At 36.4% G+C, this 19044-nt stretch overlaps 1 protein-coding gene across 1 annotated transcript in view; it reads right to left on the reverse strand.

The window, feature by feature from the left end:
* LOC124556186 (Down syndrome cell adhesion molecule-like protein Dscam2) overlaps positions 1-19044 on the reverse strand; it is a 604696-nt gene that overhangs the window by 213267 nt on the left and 372385 nt on the right. Inside the window, exons 16-18 of the mRNA XM_047130181.1 lie at positions 2962-3093; positions 2560-2863; positions 1335-1516 (exon numbers count right to left, since the gene is read on the reverse strand). Of these exons, the coding sequence (XP_046986137.1) occupies positions 1335-1516; positions 2560-2863; positions 2962-3093 (618 nt within the window). The remainder of the gene's footprint in view (positions 1-1334; positions 1517-2559; positions 2864-2961; positions 3094-19044) is intronic.

Genomic DNA, 19044 nt, shown 5'->3' on the forward strand with positions numbered 1-19044 from the left:
TTGAAATAAGCTCCAGAGAAAGCATTTAGTATAGATATGGACAATGTTTTATGTCTACCACCAACTTTAAACATGTATTTCCTCCAATATCCTGAGGACAGACTGAAGTAAGCACCAACTATAACTGCATAAATGGAGTACCTATTCGAAATGAGACTTACGTTTTCTTTGAACCTTTCAGCAACTGTATCATCTAAACCAGTGGTTTGGTAAAAGGAACCAATTATTAATTTATTCCAGTAGTCAGTCACAGCCTCTAACCATACAAGCTTTCAGAAACTATCTGCTTCAGTTTCACTACAGGACAAACTACTTCTAACAGCAACAAACCCTACATCACAAACTGTATTTAACCTATATTTTCTGAATCCCATTAGAACCTTTGTAAAAAGATTTTAGTGCACTTATCTTCAGTTTCATCCAGCTTTCAGTACCTATAACAATTTGACCTTCAGTGCTTTCTATTAGTGCCTGGAGTGGTGGTTCTTTCCTAACACAGCTATGAAAATTTGCAGCTGTAATACTAGTTGTTCTTAGATCTACTGTCATTCTGTGTTTGACCTGCAGCATTTCTCCAGTTTTCCAAGACCTTCTAATCTAGAAAAACCATCCAGTTCACTCCACACATACACTGCTACCCATGTAGCAGCCTCCTGTATGTAAATGGCCCCTGAACTATTAAGTGGAAGCCAAAATTTGGCAAGAGTGAATTTCAGACCCCCGTCTGGCTAACAAGAACTAGGTTTTGCATGATTTTGCCAAAATCATTTCAAGTCAATGTATGATGTGTCTTTTGATTACCCCATGGCTAATTTTAATCTCATTAAGCCCAAACAAGCACATGTACCAATTATAATGACTTCAACGTTTTGAAATAGTAAACTCTAATCTTTGTTCCAGACTTCCTTATTACCCATGCATATATTCATGTGGGCAGAGATGAGAAGATAAAATTTTATCCTTTTGCACAACACTACTGATTTTAACTTGCTGTAAGATTATCATGATTTCATAATAAGTAGTTTCATATTTATCAGAAACTTAAAATCAATAATCAGATTCATGATGTTGTTTCTAAAGCAACACTGATGAGTGCTCAGAGCCACATTGACATTTTAATTAAATCATTTTCAAACAAATTGGGAAATTACAAGTGAGTTACAGTTATGCAAAATCAAACCTCAGTGCTCTCTGAAACACAGTGATCACAGGAGATCCATGTACCAGAATGTATACAGGCAGCAAATGAATTAATCATGAAATCTTGTGGATATTGCAATGCCAAAAATATAACTCCCTAACAAAACTGAAAAATGATAGACATTGTGACTCACCATCTTCCAGTGTCTGAGCCACAACTTCTTCTGAAAGCGGTCCTGGTCCTCGGCTATTAAAAGCTTGGACAACAACACCATATTTGCTATACTTCTTTAATGATTCTAGATGGTACTCTTCTTTCCCATATCCTTTCCATGGTACTGTTGTGTAGTTGTAGTGTACCTTTCCTTCAGATTCTCTGAAATTAGAACAACGAATATATCTGTTTTAGCAACAAAATTGCAGCTGCAGATAATATTCATAAATCACCAGGATTAAGAAATACAGAGTGTTTGCACAAAGTAGGGTACCAAAACATGAACACAGGAACGAAAGGAGAAGTTCATAGGACTATACATTTTTTACATATATGAGAAAACATGATACCTTTCTCTCTAAATCTTTTATTATTTTTTGTTTTGAACTTGTGTGTCATCCCAGCAAAATTTTATAGAAATCCAAGAGGAAGGAATACTTAACTCAAACCTAAATGTAAAGCTATATATTCTCTGTAAATTACTGTAAATTACAACACAAAAGGCACTGTTTACTGAAGAAGTTAAGGTTTTTCCAAATTGATTCATGGACAGAGTGTAGTAAAATTCTTTACTTAGGCTCTGTATAAGCTGTCATTAAAATTTTATTCAGAATCCATAGAAAGAAGCCTATACATGTTGACACACATTCACAGAGTTATCAGTACAATGAGTTCTTGAAATTCCATATGTATGTCAGCAATTTTTTGCATTTTGGATTCTATATTCAGTTTTTAAGCTGCAGTCAATTTCCACCTTGATGTTCATCAACAAACACAAACTAGGTCAGCAGTGAATGTGTTGTTATGCATGTTTTTGTGAGCTGATAGACATTTTGTTTGTTTGAGTACCTATCTGTTCAGATTTCTCAAAAAAAGTTCTAAAACCCTCTCATGAGTCAAACAAACTTATGACTGTTAGCCATTATCTTTTTTGCATCCGCTAAATATCCCATGTTATTGCAATATAATTTGGCTATTTGGCATTTGTGTACACATCTTAATCTTTTTCATGAAATAGCCACTACAGAGAAATGTTTATTTTTGTAACACACTGCAAGTGAGTGAAAGCCTGAAGATTGCTTCATTTGCAATGGAACGTATGTGTTCACTTCCTTTCATTCCATATACTCACTTATCACTTGCAGATTCAGTAACAATAGTACTATTGGCCTTCTTGTAGTTGAGACAGGTGTAATGAATCTCACCCTATTTGGCGGAAACCAACATAATGTCCAAGCAGCATGCCATTCAGGTGATCCTCTGGAGGTGCATCCCAAGTAAGCATGAGCTGTGTGGAGCTTACAGCATCAATAGTTACATGGCGTGGTGGTGCTGTAGGTGCTTCTTCCTCAGTGCGTGCCAGCATTTCTTGGCTTGGGGCACCAGGGCCAAGATTGTTCTCAGCAACCACACGAATGCTGTAGAGTGTTGCTGGGTGCAACTGAGACACCACAGCACTGTTCTGTTTGCCATCAACAGTCATTTCTTGAGATGGACCTTGCCATGAAACTGAAAAATGGAAAGTGAAAGAAGTTCAAATGTAAGTGGATATGACATACACAAACTACCTCTTTAGTGACACAATAGTGGCTAGAATATGACCTCACCTTGAGTAGGATTGTATTGCAGCACATATCGAGTTATTGGACTGTTGCCATCATCTGGTGGATTCCATGAAATGCTGATTTTCCTGCTATCTTGTCCTAGTACATGGACATTAGTAGGTTGAGATGGTAAGTCTGTGAATATAAAAGAATTATACAGCAACTTGTGACAAAGCAAGCTGGGATGTTGTTACTTTCTCTCTTGTTTTGCCATCTACCTCCTTAAATTCATTTTGTTCATTTTAACTAATTACTATTAACATCATAATCATCATCATCATCATCATCATCAGACAATTCAATCATTAAATGATGTGGCCTCTTCGAGTTGTGGATCAGGTGATCTGCATTTTCATAAAAGAGAAAGGTTGGTCCTCAATTGTAAAGAATATAGCACCAGATCTAGTTTGGTGTTTAGTTTAATGTATGTAATTGATTTTCTAATTCATTTTGACTATTCCTAGTTAATATCTTTAGTTATAGGGTGAAATCAGTAATTGTTCTATAACTTAAATTCTATTGTTGACTTACAAACAAATATAAATTCTGTACTAATTATAAACCTTTGGAGGAACAACCACTGGTATTCTTAAAGTATCTATTTGGCTCTATTCAAATATATGATAGCAAAGCCAGCCCTCAATTTATTCCAAAGTAATTACCAGGTCTGTCAAAAGTATTGTTTGTATAACTATATTTGTTAATTTTATCATTTAAACAAATAATTCAGCTTAACCCTTGTAGTAGAAGAAACTGTTAAAAAGAAGGAATTTTTCAATATATTCAGTTAATTGAATGAGTTATGTTTTAATTGTAATTCCTGTAAATTTAACATCAAACAATGTATAGTTTCAGTACCTATTATTGTGATGATATATAAAGGCCCAATTTTTGGTCACAAGACAGTCAGTCCACAGCCGATTTTCAGACAAGGAAGCTGTATTGGTTAGGTCAACAACAATGCATCAACTTAACTGTGACATAAGTGTAACACCAATGACAGAACAGTAAACTATTGTAGCAGTATGCTGATGCTTGCCTGCAAACTATTAATGAGGCTTATCGAAAGTTAACCAATAGTGGACTGGCCATATTTCCAGGGAAAGGATTAATGAAGATTTGTTGTCTGAAGAAGATCAAATGGTAAGCAAAAAGGAAGTGTGGCACCCTGTAATAACAGCAAGTATACAAGTTATACATGTTAAGCATTTACTGGACAGTGGTAGTGATTTGAATGGCATTTCACAGGCATTTTTTGAATCTATTAAGAACACAGAGGGTATAGTACTGATGCATGTGTCTGGAATAAAAATTGTTGATGCTACTGGTAAGCTATCAAGGAGTGTGAAACAAGAAGTACTATTAACTGTGGAATTGCAGGACAGCTGTCTGTGTGCAATTTCTTGGTAATTTAAAATCTCAGCATAGAGGTAATATTTGGGACTAATTTCTTATGCAAATAGCAAGTAGGTGGTTCAACATTTTGTGTTGGATTGACTAAGTCGTGACAATGCTTATCCCAGCTGTCTGTCTCTACTTTCATGTTTCCTGAGACAGTCAAACTCTTCTCCTATTCTATCTGTAGGTTATAAGTGAATCAGAAACATTACATCTTTGACTTTCATGTGATTTTGTACAGCAGGATACTTTAGTATAGAAATATTTTAGAAAAGGTTTCTCAAGTTGTATATTATGTTGTGTTAGTTATAAGTAATGGAATCATAAGAGGATGGAAGAAAGTAAATTGGTAGCATGGTTAAAGACATTCTGTCAAACAAAGAGGTAAGGGAAACTGAAAATGAAATGTGTTAGCATATGTGGAGAAGGTGCAGATTATCTGAAAACTATAATTAACATCTGAATGAATCAGCTCATGGGTGCATGAACAGCAGCAATATGCAGTAAAAACCATCTTGAATACTAGGTCTTAATATTAATTGTGGTGTAGTAGAAGTGTTTGTGGTCAGTGCAATCAGTATATGCAGATAACTATTTACCTGTGTCATAGTACAGCCTTTTCTATCATTAAGAAATTACAACTTTAAACATAGTTGCCTGCAGTAATGCATGTGGAAAGAATATGCAAGATTTGTATGTATATTGCACTTCAGGCTAGAATCTCAAGCAATTTGATGGGTCACAGTGAAATAAGTTTTTCTAATTGATAATTTTGTCTGGTCAGTAATAAGAGCTCAGTTTGCCTTAGCATAAGGATCTATTACTGTGGAGTGTTTTTCAGTAGTCTCAATTTTGCATTGAATAAGCACAGCAGGTGTTTTTTTAGATAATGAAGCAATAATTAAATAATAAAATAATGAATCATGTTAGGGTCTTAATGGTTAGGGAGCCTGTCTTTGCAGAAGGGATGTTTTTTTGAGGATGCACTCCACTAGTTAACGAGGTAAGAGAGGTAAGTAAAATAATGGAGCTGACAGACATGATTGAGTAATGAAAAAGATAACTGTATACAAACAAATGTGGTGTAACTGTATTCATGATATAATTTTGAACTAGGCAACAATGAGTACTGTATATATTGTGCAATTCATGACACTGCAGCTGGGAATGAAAGCTTAATAGAAAGAACAATATTTTAGTGAGATACAAGTCATATAACACTGCATTATCAGATCTATAGGTTATCTGAAAACTTCTATTTGTGTTCTGAGTAATTATGAGCTTAAAGTGGTAATACTGGGATGAAAACAAGCAATTTTGCTGATTAACTGATAATGGTGGTGCTAGAGTCTTGTGAATAATCTGACAGGTCAACTATTTGGTAACATCTTGTGATTTTGCAAGGATTTAATTTTCTGGTTGAATGAGAGTAGCACTCAGAGTCGAATGGAGGAGTAGGGCAATGATTTGGTAAAACTTCCATCCCCTTGTTTTTGATTTGAATAGTAATTGAGTCATGTGGTGGTGACTAGTCTTTTTTCATAATGTAACATTTTGTAAATCTATGCTACTACACATTTTGAGGTGATGTACATATTTTAGACACTAAGATGGTGAGTCCATAAACTATGTCGATTTCAAACCAGGACTTGGCATTTCAGTGATTTTGCGAAGGGGAAAGAAGCCCAAATCTTTCAAGTTTAACCAGTTTCAGACAGTTATGACCTAGAGTAATATTTTGTAGTGTAATGTGTACTTGATTTTAAAATTTTTACTGGTCCCCATCTTTTGTACTATAGTCAAGATGCCTAATTTTTATTAAAAGTATAACTTATGGGTATTTGGTGCCATTGTACAATACAATGTATGTACATATTTTGTATGGCCATTTCATATAAGAAGAAATTTGAATTACATATGTAGAGTAGTTTTTGATGAGAGTTCTTATGTAATATTTTTTGTGTGTAGATTCTTAACTCACTTTCTGGGGTCACTTGTGCTCATTGAATTGCCCAGTTAGCTATTTGCAACATCTATCTGGTCAATCCAATCAGGGATTAAGGTGATGAAGCAAGCTGGGATCTTGTTACTTCCCCTCTTGTTTAGCCATCTGGCTCCTTAAATTCATTTTTTTCATTTTAACTAATTAAGATTAACATATGTGAGTGTAATCTGCATTTTCATAAAAGAGAAAGGTTGGCCCTCAATTGTAAAGAATATAGCACCAGCTCTAGTTTGGTGTTTAGTTTAATGTATGTAATTGATTTTCTAATTCATTTTGACTATTCTTAGTTAATATCTTTAGTTATAGGGTGAAATCAGCAATTGTTCCATAACTTAAATTCTATTGTTGACTTACAAACAAATATAAATTCTGTACTAATTATAAACCTTTGGAGGAACAACCACTAGTATTCTTAAAGTATCTATTTGGCTCTATTCAAATATGTGATAGCAAAGCCAGCCCTCAATTGATTGCAAAGTAATTACCAGGTATGTCAAAAGTATTGTTTGTATAACTATATCTGTTAATTTTATCATTTACACAAATAATTCAGCTTGACCCTCATAGTGGAAGAAATTGTTAAAAAGAAGGAATTTTTGATATATTCAGTTAATTGAATGAGTGGTGTTTTAATTGTAATTTCTGTAAATTTAACATCAAATGATGTATAGTTTCAGTACCTATTATTTTGATGATATATAAAGGCCCAATTTTTGGTCCCAAGATAGTCAGTCCATGGCTGATTTTCAGACAAGGAAGCTGTATTGGTTAGATCAACAACAATGCATCAACTTAACTGTGAAATAAGTGTAACACCAGTACGCCATGTGCTAAAACAATGACAGTGTCTGTTCAATGTATTTGAAAGATTGTGAACTGTGTAGTTAGGATTTTACTGCTCATAGATATACAACAGTAAACTATTGTAGCGGTATACTGATGTTTGCCTACAAACTATTAATGAGGCTTATCAAAAGTTAACCAATAGTGGACTGAGTGAAAAGTGCTTGACTTGCCATAGAATTGCTAGATTGGGGCCTTTGTGACTCATCAGTGGTTGTGTAGGATATGTAGTAGAGATAGGAAGATACTAGAAGAGGAGGGGTAAATTGCTGCCCTTCAGGCTGAGTTAGACAAGTCCAGGGGAGGTCTTGACTGGTTAAGAAGGGACAAGTGCAAAGAGAGATAGGAAGTGGCAACAGGAGGAATAGGCCTAGAAATTTGTCTGGCAGCTTCATGGTGAATGTGGAAAATAGATTTGACTTGTTGTTTCAGTTAGAAGCTGGTGAGCCTCACGCAGTTGCAGGTGTAGACAGGGCACACCAAACTTTCAGCAGAAAATTGAAAAGTAAGGATGTAGGGAAGTCAGTAAAGAGAAAGAAAGTGTTGTTGTTAGGTAGTTCCTATGGAAGAGGTGTTGGCCACCTTTTGCAGGATTAACTGGGATCAGAATACCAGGTCACCAATTCTTTTAAACCTAGTGCTGGTGTGGAATAAGTGACAGAGGATTTAGGATCAATTTGCAAAGATTTCACTAAGGAAGACACTGTGGTTATAGTGGGTGGGCCAGGTAATAGTACTGACAGAGATCCTGGGAAGGTATAGAGTGTGACATGGCAAAGATTACATCAGCATCAAAGCATACTAGTGTTGAGTTTGTATCTGTTCTTGGGCACTATGACCGACCTCATTTGAACTCTTCTGTCGGGGGAGTTAATTTGGAGTTGGCATGGCTGCTTATGTCGGGTGCAGGGTCACACATTAGTGTGGATCCCTGTTGATTCTCTCAATAGGTGGCATTATACTAGGTATAGCCTTCACCTCAACAAGAAAGGGAAGGGTAAACTGGCTGGGAAAGTAGCAGGAAAGTTAAAGGGAGGAGGCAATGTCATGAGTGGTAAAATACCAGTGGTTATAGGGTTCACAAAAGACCCTATTTTAGGATAGGAAGGACAGATAGAAACCAAGTTTTAAAAGATTGAAACAACCCTTCAGTTTGAGAAAGAAACCAAAAAAACATAATTCTAGTTTATTACATCAGCATAAACAGCTGTTGGTTAAGAATTTTCAACAATCAGCAGAACCCAGGTTTAACTCAGTCAAAGTAAAATGACAGCTATCTTTACTGCATCAAAAAATCCGTGGACTGAGAACTAAAATTAATGAATTAATTATCTGCATAGATTAATTAGAGTACTCAAACCCAGCTGACATAGTCTGCCTCTCTGAACATCATGTGACCACTGGTACAGAACTTTTAAGTGTTGCAGGATTTAGGTTAGCATCTCACTTCTGTAGAGCAGAAATGGAGAAAGAAGTAGTTGCCACATACATAAATTTAAGAACACAGACATTCATAAATTTTGCCTATAACAGCATATGGAAGCATCTGCAACACAAGTAGAATTTCGCAAAAAGTTCTTCATAACATTAAGTGTATACCAAGGACCTGCAGGTAACTTTAATCTGTTCATAAAACACCTTGAAGCTGTACTGGCCCATTTAAAAAACCAAAAACAAAGAAATAGTGGTTTCTGGTGACTTCAATCTAGATTTCCTTAAAGACTCTCCCAATAAGAACTTATTCGAGTTAGTAACACTATCATTCATCTTAGGTCTGACTGTTAAGTTCCCCACTAGGGTAGCCAATTGCTCACAAACAGTCATTGTTAATATCTTTATAGAAAAGTACAATGAACAAAATTATGTTACAAAACCAATAGTCAATGGGCTCTCAGACCATGACATGCCGTTCCTTCTGTTAAATGTTAATATTGAACAGGATATAAAATCTGTTAAATCTGAACTCAAGAGGGTAATCAATAAGCCAAAAATTGATTATTTTAGGACACTCCTCAGAGGCATTCCCTTGAGTGATATTTACAGTGCTCATGGCATGAATGAAAAATATAACACTTTTGCTAATAAAGTGCTTACCTTATCTGAACACTGTTTCCCCCCAAAACTAACCAAGGTTACAGCAAAGTCTACAAACAAGCCATGGATTACTCAAGGAATAGAAGTAGCTCATAAAACAAAAAGAAAACTGTATCTGTCAATCCGAAACAGTTCTGATTGTGATGCCATAGAACGTTACAAGAAATACTGCAAAATATTAAAGACTGTAATATGGATATCAAAGCAAATATATTACAAGGAGAAGTTAGTCATATCAGATAACAAAATAATGACAATATGGGATATGGTGAAAGACGAGACCAGTAGAAGCAGACATGAAGAGGGGCTCTGCCTCTAAGCACTATGTGACTTAACATCTGAGGTCATCAGTCCCCTAAATTTAGAACAACTTAAACCTAACTAACCTAAGGACCACATGCACATCCCGAGGCAAGATTCGAACCTGTGGCCAAGCAGCAGTGTGGTTCTGGAATGAAGCACCTAGAACAGTTCGGCCACAGCGGTCGGCCTGCAGAGGGGCAAATAACATTAACAGTAAATGATACATTGGTAACAGATGTGTATACTGTTGCAGAACTTTTTAACACACATTTTATAAATGTTACTGTTATTGTTAATGGGGTTGTCAGGTTCTGTAGATGCTGCCATGGGATACCTCAGACCAGACATTTGAAGTAACTTCCATAATATGAATTTGACCCTCACTACCGCAGCAGAAGTAATGTCCATCACAAAATCTTTAAAATCAAAAATATGTAGTGGGTATAATGAAATATCAACAAAGTTAATTAAAGAATATGATTCTGGGTTAAGCAACACATTAAGCTATTTGTGTAACCACTCGTTTATCAGTGGAATATTTCCTGAGAGGTTGAAATATGCTGAAGTTATCCACTGTTTACGAAGGGAGATAAAGAAATTGCGCAAATTTCCATCCAATTTAACTTTTGCCAGCATTCTCAAAAATTTTAGAAAAGGTAGTGTACAATCAGCCTTATAACCATCTTATCACAAATAACATACTGTCAAAGTCGCAGTTCAGATTTCTAAAGGGTTCTGCTATTCAGAAGGCTATCTACACTTACACTGAAAATGTACTTCATTCATTAGACAAAAAATTCAGGCAACTGGTATATTTTGTGATGGGTCAAAGGGATGTGACTGTAAATCACAATATCCTTTTAAGTAAATTAGAACATTGTGGTGTAACAGGAAATGCTGCAAAATGGTTCAAATCTTATGTCTCTGGCAGGAAACAAAGGGTGTTATTAGGAAAGAGACATGTATTAAGCTATCAGGCATCATCCAACTGGGAACTAATTACATGTCGGGTCCCACATGGTTGTATGTTAGGGCTCTTAGTTTTTCTTGGGTATATCAATGACCTTTCATCACTAACATTACCAGATGCTAAGTTCGTTTTGTTTACTGATGATACAAATATTCTAATAAATAGCAAATCAAGTGTACTCTTAAAAATATCAGCTAATAAAATATTTGTGGACATTAACCACTGTTTCCTAGTCAATTCTTTGTCACAAAGCTTTGAAAAAACACACTACAAGCAGTTCAGACCTTGTAAGGAGTGTCCCATGAGTATATGCCTAACATACGATGACAAGCAGATAGAAGAAGTGGACAGTGTTAAATTCTTGGGATTACAGCTTGATAATAAATTCAACTGGGTGGAGCACACCACAGAACTGCTGAAGTGCTGAAGTGTCTAAACAAATCCCTATTTGCAATGCGAATTCTGTCAGACAATAGGGGATATAAAAATGAAAAAGCTGCCACACTATGCTTACTTTCACTCCATAATATTTATTCCTTAATGAAATTGTCATTAAAAATATACCATTTTTTCAGACCAACAGCTCAGTTCATGGAATCAGTACAAAAATTAGAATAATCTTCACAAGGATTTAAAGTCACTTACTCTTGTACAAAAAGGTGTGCATTATTCAGGAACACACATTTTCAATAACTTGCCAGCAGCCATAAAATGCTTAGCAACCAATGAAATTCAGTTTAAGAGATGCCTGAAGGATTTATTGGTGGCCAACTCCTTCTACTCCATTGATGAATTTCTCAGTAGAACCAACTGATTTTGTGTGTGTATATATACAAAGTACAATCTAACTTCTGCACCATTTCAGTGCAGTAATGTGTTCATTGTAAGTAAGTATTGTAGTAGTTCTATTATATGTTTATTACCTTAAAAATAAAAAACTCTTTTTTTTTCATTTTAAATTCAGTGCATTAACGCGATCTTAGTAAATGTGTGTTGTAAAATGATCCTTTCATACAGCACTCATACAAAAAATGAGGACGATAATTCCACTTGGACCGGTGGAAGGTGCATTAGCTTATTTGTTTTAGCTGTAAATATTTGTCACGTATTATTGTTTTTCTGAGATGTTCTACATCCTGGAGGACCTCCTCACTATGGATCAATTGGAATGAAAGTAAATCTAATCTAGAAATCTAATCCATATTAACTGTGTATATTGGGTGGTTGTGAACAGTGAAAGTACAGAACTGTGAAACACAACTGTGAACCTAGTGGCTACATCATTTACAGAAGTCAGTGTTAAACTTCCACCCCCCATTTTTCAGCCAGTATCACAATGCAGTACATCAATGCCAAGGACCATTAACAAAGAAATAAAGCAGGCAAACATCACAGACTAAATGGAGACAGACATAAACTAATGAAAATCTTATAATGTTATTACTGATTGGAGGATACTTAGTGTGTCTTGATGCAAACAGCACTAACACCTTAAATCAGTATTGCTTTAATTTACAGAAAGAAAGACAGCAGACAGAGAAAATAAGAAACAGCTGTTTAATTAGAAGTGGTATATTATTACCAATATACCCCATCCTTCAGTACTCTCTTGACTTGGTCAGCAGGCAATGGCACAGCTCACATTTATGGCTAAACCATGTGCTGATGATTCATTAATTAACAGAAATACTCAATTCTTCCACATAACAAAGTTTTTCTCCTCATTATGTACTTTCAGCAATATCTTGCAGCCAGTGTAGGTACTGCAGGTACTGCATACAAATTGTTGTAAGAGGTGAGTACTATTTTTCGAAGCTATTAGATTTCATTTGCAGAATGTAAGAAACATTTCTTGTATTTCTGGTATTAGGTCCTGTTACTGTGGAAAATGGAACGCTTTATGACAGCTGGGTTTTATTTCACATGGGAAGACTGACTGAATTGTTACTGAATTTGAAATAATATATGCTGAATTACAAAATATATCACCAGGATAGTTTTTCCTTTTCTTCAGATGCTGCAATAACATTTCAGAAAATTTGAGATTAAAATTCCAAGTTAGATTAACCACCTTTAAGTATTGTAAGTGTGTCAGATGTGAAGACTGGAGTAAGGTAGAGATACATCCCATAAGTTCAACCATGATTTCACTTTCATGTCTTGTGCAGATAAAAAACTCCACCACACATTTCTTACCTCTGACGCATGATCAAGTAATGATCAAAGTATGAGGTTTGGTATGGTACACAGGTACAAAAACTCATTATGAAACATTTAACAGAGTTCCACAGGTTCACTCTTGCACTTTCTCACATTTGACAAAAAACTTTAATTTAATGTACTTTAAGTACAACTACTGGTTTTTGTAGATGATAAAATTATTATATTTATTCCTCCTGCTCCCATCCTCTGCCCATAATTAATACCCCTGTGGAAGACCCAAATGCAAGACCTGTGTCATACACCTACTGATTACCTCTTATCCTATTCTTCTCACTAGGTTTCATGCCTCATACAAACACAACCACTTACTAAACAGGTGAGGTCATATACCAACTCTGCTGCAACAATTACGTAGCAGTTTATGTTTGCATGAGCATAAGTGAACTATCTATCCGGGTGAAAGGCAACTGATAATCTGTGGCATGCCCAGTTGCAGAGTATACAGCACTACATAATGTAGTGCCCTGCACCTTGGATGAATCAGTTCAGTATCTGTATCAAGAAGCTAGAACATGCAATGAATATCTACATCTAAATACATGCTCTGGAAGGAGTCATAAGGTACATGACATAGGGTGCCTGTACTGCAGTTAATCATTCCCTTTCCTGTTCCCCTCACAAATGAAGAGAGACTTGATTTCTCTTAACATGTTCTTGCAGTCCTGAGATGTTGGTGGCAGTAGGTTTATTCTGCAGTCAGTTGCACAACACACTACTAAACTTTTTCAGTAGTGTTTTATAGAAAGAACATCATCTTCCCTCCAGGGATTCCCATTTGAGTTCACAGAGAATTTTCATAACAATTGCATGTCAATCAAAGTTACTGGTAGCAAATCTAGCAGCATGCCTCTAAACTCCTTCAATGTATACCTTTAAACTGACCTGGTGGAATTATCGAACACTCAAGCCGTATTCTAGAATTGGTCACACATGTGCTCTGTATACAGCTACATTTTTCTAGAATTCCATCAATAAACAGAAGTCAACATTTGCCTTCCCTAGAAATGACCTACATGCTTGCCCCATTTCATATCACTTTATAATGTTATACCTAGATATTTAACCAATATGACAATGTCAATCAGAACACCTCTAAAACATCACAACATTGTTATTATTACTTATCTGCAGTAACATACTTTTTTTTACATTTAGAGCAAGCTGCCAATCACCACACCAAACACAAATTCTAACCAAGGCATCCTGTGGCCTCCAACAGTCACTCAAAGATGACACTTGTCCATAACTGCTGTCTTGGATTGCTGCTCACTCTAATCATCACATCATTTATGTAAATAGAGAATATGAGCAGTTCTATCACACATACTTCCCTGTGCCACTATGGAATATAGTGAAATGAGAAACTGGCCAACAAGACACAGAACAGGATAATATCACTATTAATTTAAATAGAATGGATATAAATGATCAGTTGCAGGTAGCAGATGTGTTTAATAATCATTTCTTAAATGAAGTAGAAACCATAGGGACAAACAGTTCAAGAGAAAAGGAGTATGCTGAGTAAGCAACTTGTATAAAATTCAGTCATACGGATGTCACATCAACTTTTCCTTCTGAGATTGAGAAAATTATATATCCTGTCAAAAATAAGAGTTCATCTGGATTTGATGGGGTTTCCAACAGACTACTGAAGACATGTTCCCATGTAATAAGCATTGTCTTTCCTTGAAATATTTAATGCATCACTGACACTGGACTTTTTTTATGAGATTGCAATGTGCCATTGTTAAACCATTGCATAATAAAAGTGATAGGAGAGATGACAATAACCACGAAAACATTTCACTACAGACATCATTTTCCAAAACTTTCAAGTCATGTGTTCTAAAATAGTATCCCACCTGAGCAGCAATAATTTCCTCAGTAAATCATAGTTTGGATTTCAGAAGAGTTGCTCAGCTGAGATTGCCATTTATACATTCACTCAATTTTTTTTGTACAAGCATTAAATAACAAAACAGCACTGGACAGTATTTTCTGTGACCTATGTAAGGTATTTCACTATGCACATCACAATGTTTTCCAGGATATATTGAGGTTTTAAGAAACTGGTGGTACAGCAAACCAATGGATAATGTTATATCTAACTGAAATAACGCTGCAAGTTATACTTAATAATTCAAGCAATGTAAGCAAGGAGATGCTTCTGACTGGGGAGGAATCACTTACAGGGTCCCCAAGGCTTGATCTTAGGTTCATTAATGATTCTTATACATATAAACATCTTACACTGAAGAGCCAAAGAAACTGGTACACCTGCATAATGTCGTGTAGGACCCCTGCAAGCACACAGAAGTGCCACAGCATGACCTGGTATGGACTTGACTAATGTCTAAAGTAGTGCTGAAGGGAATTGACACCATGAGTCCTACAGGGCTGTCCATAAATCTGTAAGAGTATGAGAGGTTGGATATCTCTTCTGAGCAGCATGTTGCAAGGCATCCCAGATATGCTCAATAATGTTCATGTCTGGGGAGTTTGGTGGCCAGTGGAAGCGTTTAAACTCAGGATAGCGTTCCTGGAGCCACTCTGTAGCAATTCTGGACATGTGGAGTGTCACATTGTCCTACTGGAATTCCCTAGTCTGTCAGAACGCACAATGAACATGAATGGATGCAGGTGATCAGACAGGATGTTTATGTACGTGTCATCTATCAGAGTCATATCTAGATGTATCAGGGGTCCCATATCACTCCACCTGCACATGCCCCACACCATTACAGAGCCTCCACCAGCTTGATAACTCCCCTGCTGACATGCAGGGTCCATGGATTCATGAGGTTGTCTCCACATCTGTACACGTCCATCCATTCGATACAATTTGAAATGAAACTTGTCTGACCACGCAACACATTTCCAGTCAACAACAGTACAATGTTGGCATTGACGGGCCCAGGCAAGGTGTAAAGCTTTGTGTCTTCCAGTCATCAAGGGGACACTAGTGGGTCTTCAGCTCCAAAAGCCCATATTGACAATGTTTTGTTGAATGGTTCACACACTTACACTTGTTGATGGCCCAGCATTGAAATCTGCAGCAATTTGCAGAAGGGTTGCACTTCTCTTCAGTCATTATTAGTCCCATTCTTGCTGGATCTTTTTCTTGACTCAGTGATGTCAGAGATTTGATGTTTTACCGGATTCATGATATTCACAGTACACTTGTGAAATAGTCGTACGGGAAAATCCCCACTTCATCACTACCTTAGAGATGCTGTGTCCCATGCACCGACTATAATACCATGTTCAAACTCACTTAAAGCTTGATAACCTGCCATTGTAACAGCAGTAACTGATCTAACAGCTGCACAAGACAGTTATTGTCTTTTATAGGCATTTCCGACTGCAGCACCGTATTCTGCCTGTTTACATATCTCTGTGTTTTAATATGCTTCACTATACCAGTTTCTCTGGTGCTTCTGTGTAATATCTAATATACAACAAGCAGAATTAATTCTTTTTGCAGATGACATCAACACTGTAACCAGTCCCAACATATATACATACAGAAACAAAAGAAATGGTAAATAGTGTTTAAAATTACTATTGAGGGGTTTTCTGCAAATGGTCACTCGCTCAATTTCAAAAGGACACAACATATTCAGTTCTGCACATCTGGAGGTGCTACACCAATGATAAGTGTAACACATGGTGAGTAAATAATATCTAGTGTGGAAACACCAAAATTTTTAGGTGCCCATATTGATGAGAATCTAAACTGGACAAAACAAATTTTGTAGGTCATAAAACAACATAGTACAGCCACATTTGCACTTTGAATCATTGTTAATCTTGGGGAGAGAAAATCAGTGAGTTGAAAAATTTTGCCTATTTTATTCAGTAATGTCGTATACACAATGTTCTGGGGTAACTCAACTTTAAGAAAGAAAGTGCTCATTGCTCAAGAATGTGCTGTAAGAATGATATGTGGTGCTGACCCATGATCGTCTTGTAGACATCTGTTTAAGGAGTAAGGCATTTTAACTACTGCCTCACAGTATATTTATTCCCTCATGAAGTTTGTTGTAAATAGTCTGCTGCAGTTCAAAAGGAACAATGGCCTACATAATTGCAATACCAGAAGAAAAAAATGAGATTCATTACCCCACACAAAGGTTGTCTTTAGCTCAAGTGGGGTGCAACACTGCCTCTAAAATTTCTAATTTTTCATTTTGTAAAAGATGATGGGTATGAAGAATTAACTCACAATAGTATTACAAGAACTGGACAAGTGTGAGTAGGGCTCACACTCTGAGAATTTCATACAAACTTAATGATGTAAACAGATAGTTCATCCATAGGTTTTGATGCATTTGCAAGTATCAAAACGAGATATAAAATGTTGTATCTTTTAACTGCACTGACTTAGAAGCTTTACTTATTTAATACCATAAAAGGACTGTAGACATTAGGAAGTGACATAAATTTCAACTTGATACCACAAGCAGCTCCTGAGGAAAAGGGACCTTAACGGACAGACAAACTAACAGATGGGCAGCACATGGTTGGTTTTGGTACAACCCATGGAAGAAATTCATGGAAGAGTGAGACCCTTGCATTTTACTCCACTCAGGACATATTGCCTGCTCTGTTGTCATAGGTTTCAGAAGTTTGAGCTGTCTTGTGCAGTGCTAACAACATATGATTTATGCCTATCATCTACAATGGAAGAAATGTCATACAGATGTTACGGGGCTATTAACACATTCAATATTATTCTCAATATGTCAATATAATGAGCATGTGAGGCTGAATTTTGTCATAGTCTCAGTACTAGAAATACTTCTATGCTAGCCACAAGATTGGTAAGGAGCTCTTGTGGTTGGGCATTTCATTCCTCCACAGTATGACTGACAACTGCTGGTGGTCGTTGGTGCATGTGGATGTGCTACAAAATGTTTCCCAACGCATCACACATGTGTTCAATGGGATTTAAGTCAGGGGGAACAGGCATTTCAATCTGTGATGATCACACAACCTATTAAGATCTATGACACACCTTTCGTAATGTCTACTGGGGCATCATGAATCACAGTGACTTCAGTGTAATTATTGTATTTGAATAAAAGTGTCATTTATGTTCATCTCATTGTGTATTTCTCTCAACTTTCTTCTGTACTGTACTGTAGCAGTTCTCTGTATATGTTCCATGTTTCATTGAGTTATGTTATTGCAAAAGTTTCTTTTGTCCTTAAGTTTTGCACAACAGTGTAGTTTTGTGTACACCAGTGCAAATACAAGTAATTCAATGTGCATAAACCCACAAAGAGACCCAACTCTGTTTGATTACACAATGAATTACCAATCACTGGAATTCATCAGAGCCATCATGTATCAACAAGTATCTGCCCAGAACAGTTTAATGTGGAACTACCACATAAATCCTGCTGTTGGGAATGCAACTAGCAAACAAATTTATTCAAAGTACAATTCACCCAAGCCTAAGCTCACTTACAAAACATGTAACCAAGATTTGAGTGTTAACAATGCAAGATGGTTTGGTTTGGTTTGGTTGTTTGGGGAAGGAGACCAGACAGCATGGTCATCGGTCTCATTGGATTAGGGAAGGATGGGGAAGGAAGTCGGCTGTGCCCTTTCAGAGGAACCATCCCGGCATTTGCCTGGAGTATTTAGGGAAATCACGGAAAACCTAAATCAGGATGGCCGGATGCGGGATTGAACCGTCGTCCTCCTGAATGCGAGTCCAGTGTCTAACCACTGCGCCACCTCGCTCGGTAACAATGCAAGAAAAAGATAGATTGCTACTTACCATAATGATGATATGTTAAGTTGCAGACAGGCACAATTAAAGGACACCTACACATTAGCTTTCCACCATAGCCTTTGTGAGAAAAAGAAAGAGAAATCAACATACACTCATTCACACAAACAAGCACACCTCATGCACACATGACTGTCATTCTGGTCCAAGATGCCAGAGATGGCAATCATGTGTGTGTGAGTTGTGCTTGCTTGTGTGAATGAATATCTGTGTGTTTCTCTTTCTTTTTATGACAAAGGCCATGGTTAAAAGCTAAGATGTAAGTGTCTTTCAATTGTATCTGTCTTTAACTAACATTTCATCTTTACAGTAAGTAACACATTTGAAATTCAAACCTGGAGTTCCCATTGCTTAATTTCTAAATGTTGATTGTTGATCATTGACCTTCACCAAATTATATTAGAGCAAAAAAAAAAGAAGGAAAGATAAAGAAAAGCTGCAAGCACATGA

The sequence above is a fragment of the Schistocerca americana genome, chromosome X, assembly GCF_021461395.2.
Source record: "Schistocerca americana isolate TAMUIC-IGC-003095 chromosome X, iqSchAmer2.1, whole genome shotgun sequence".
Classification (NCBI taxonomy): domain Eukaryota; kingdom Metazoa; phylum Arthropoda; class Insecta; order Orthoptera; family Acrididae; genus Schistocerca; species Schistocerca americana.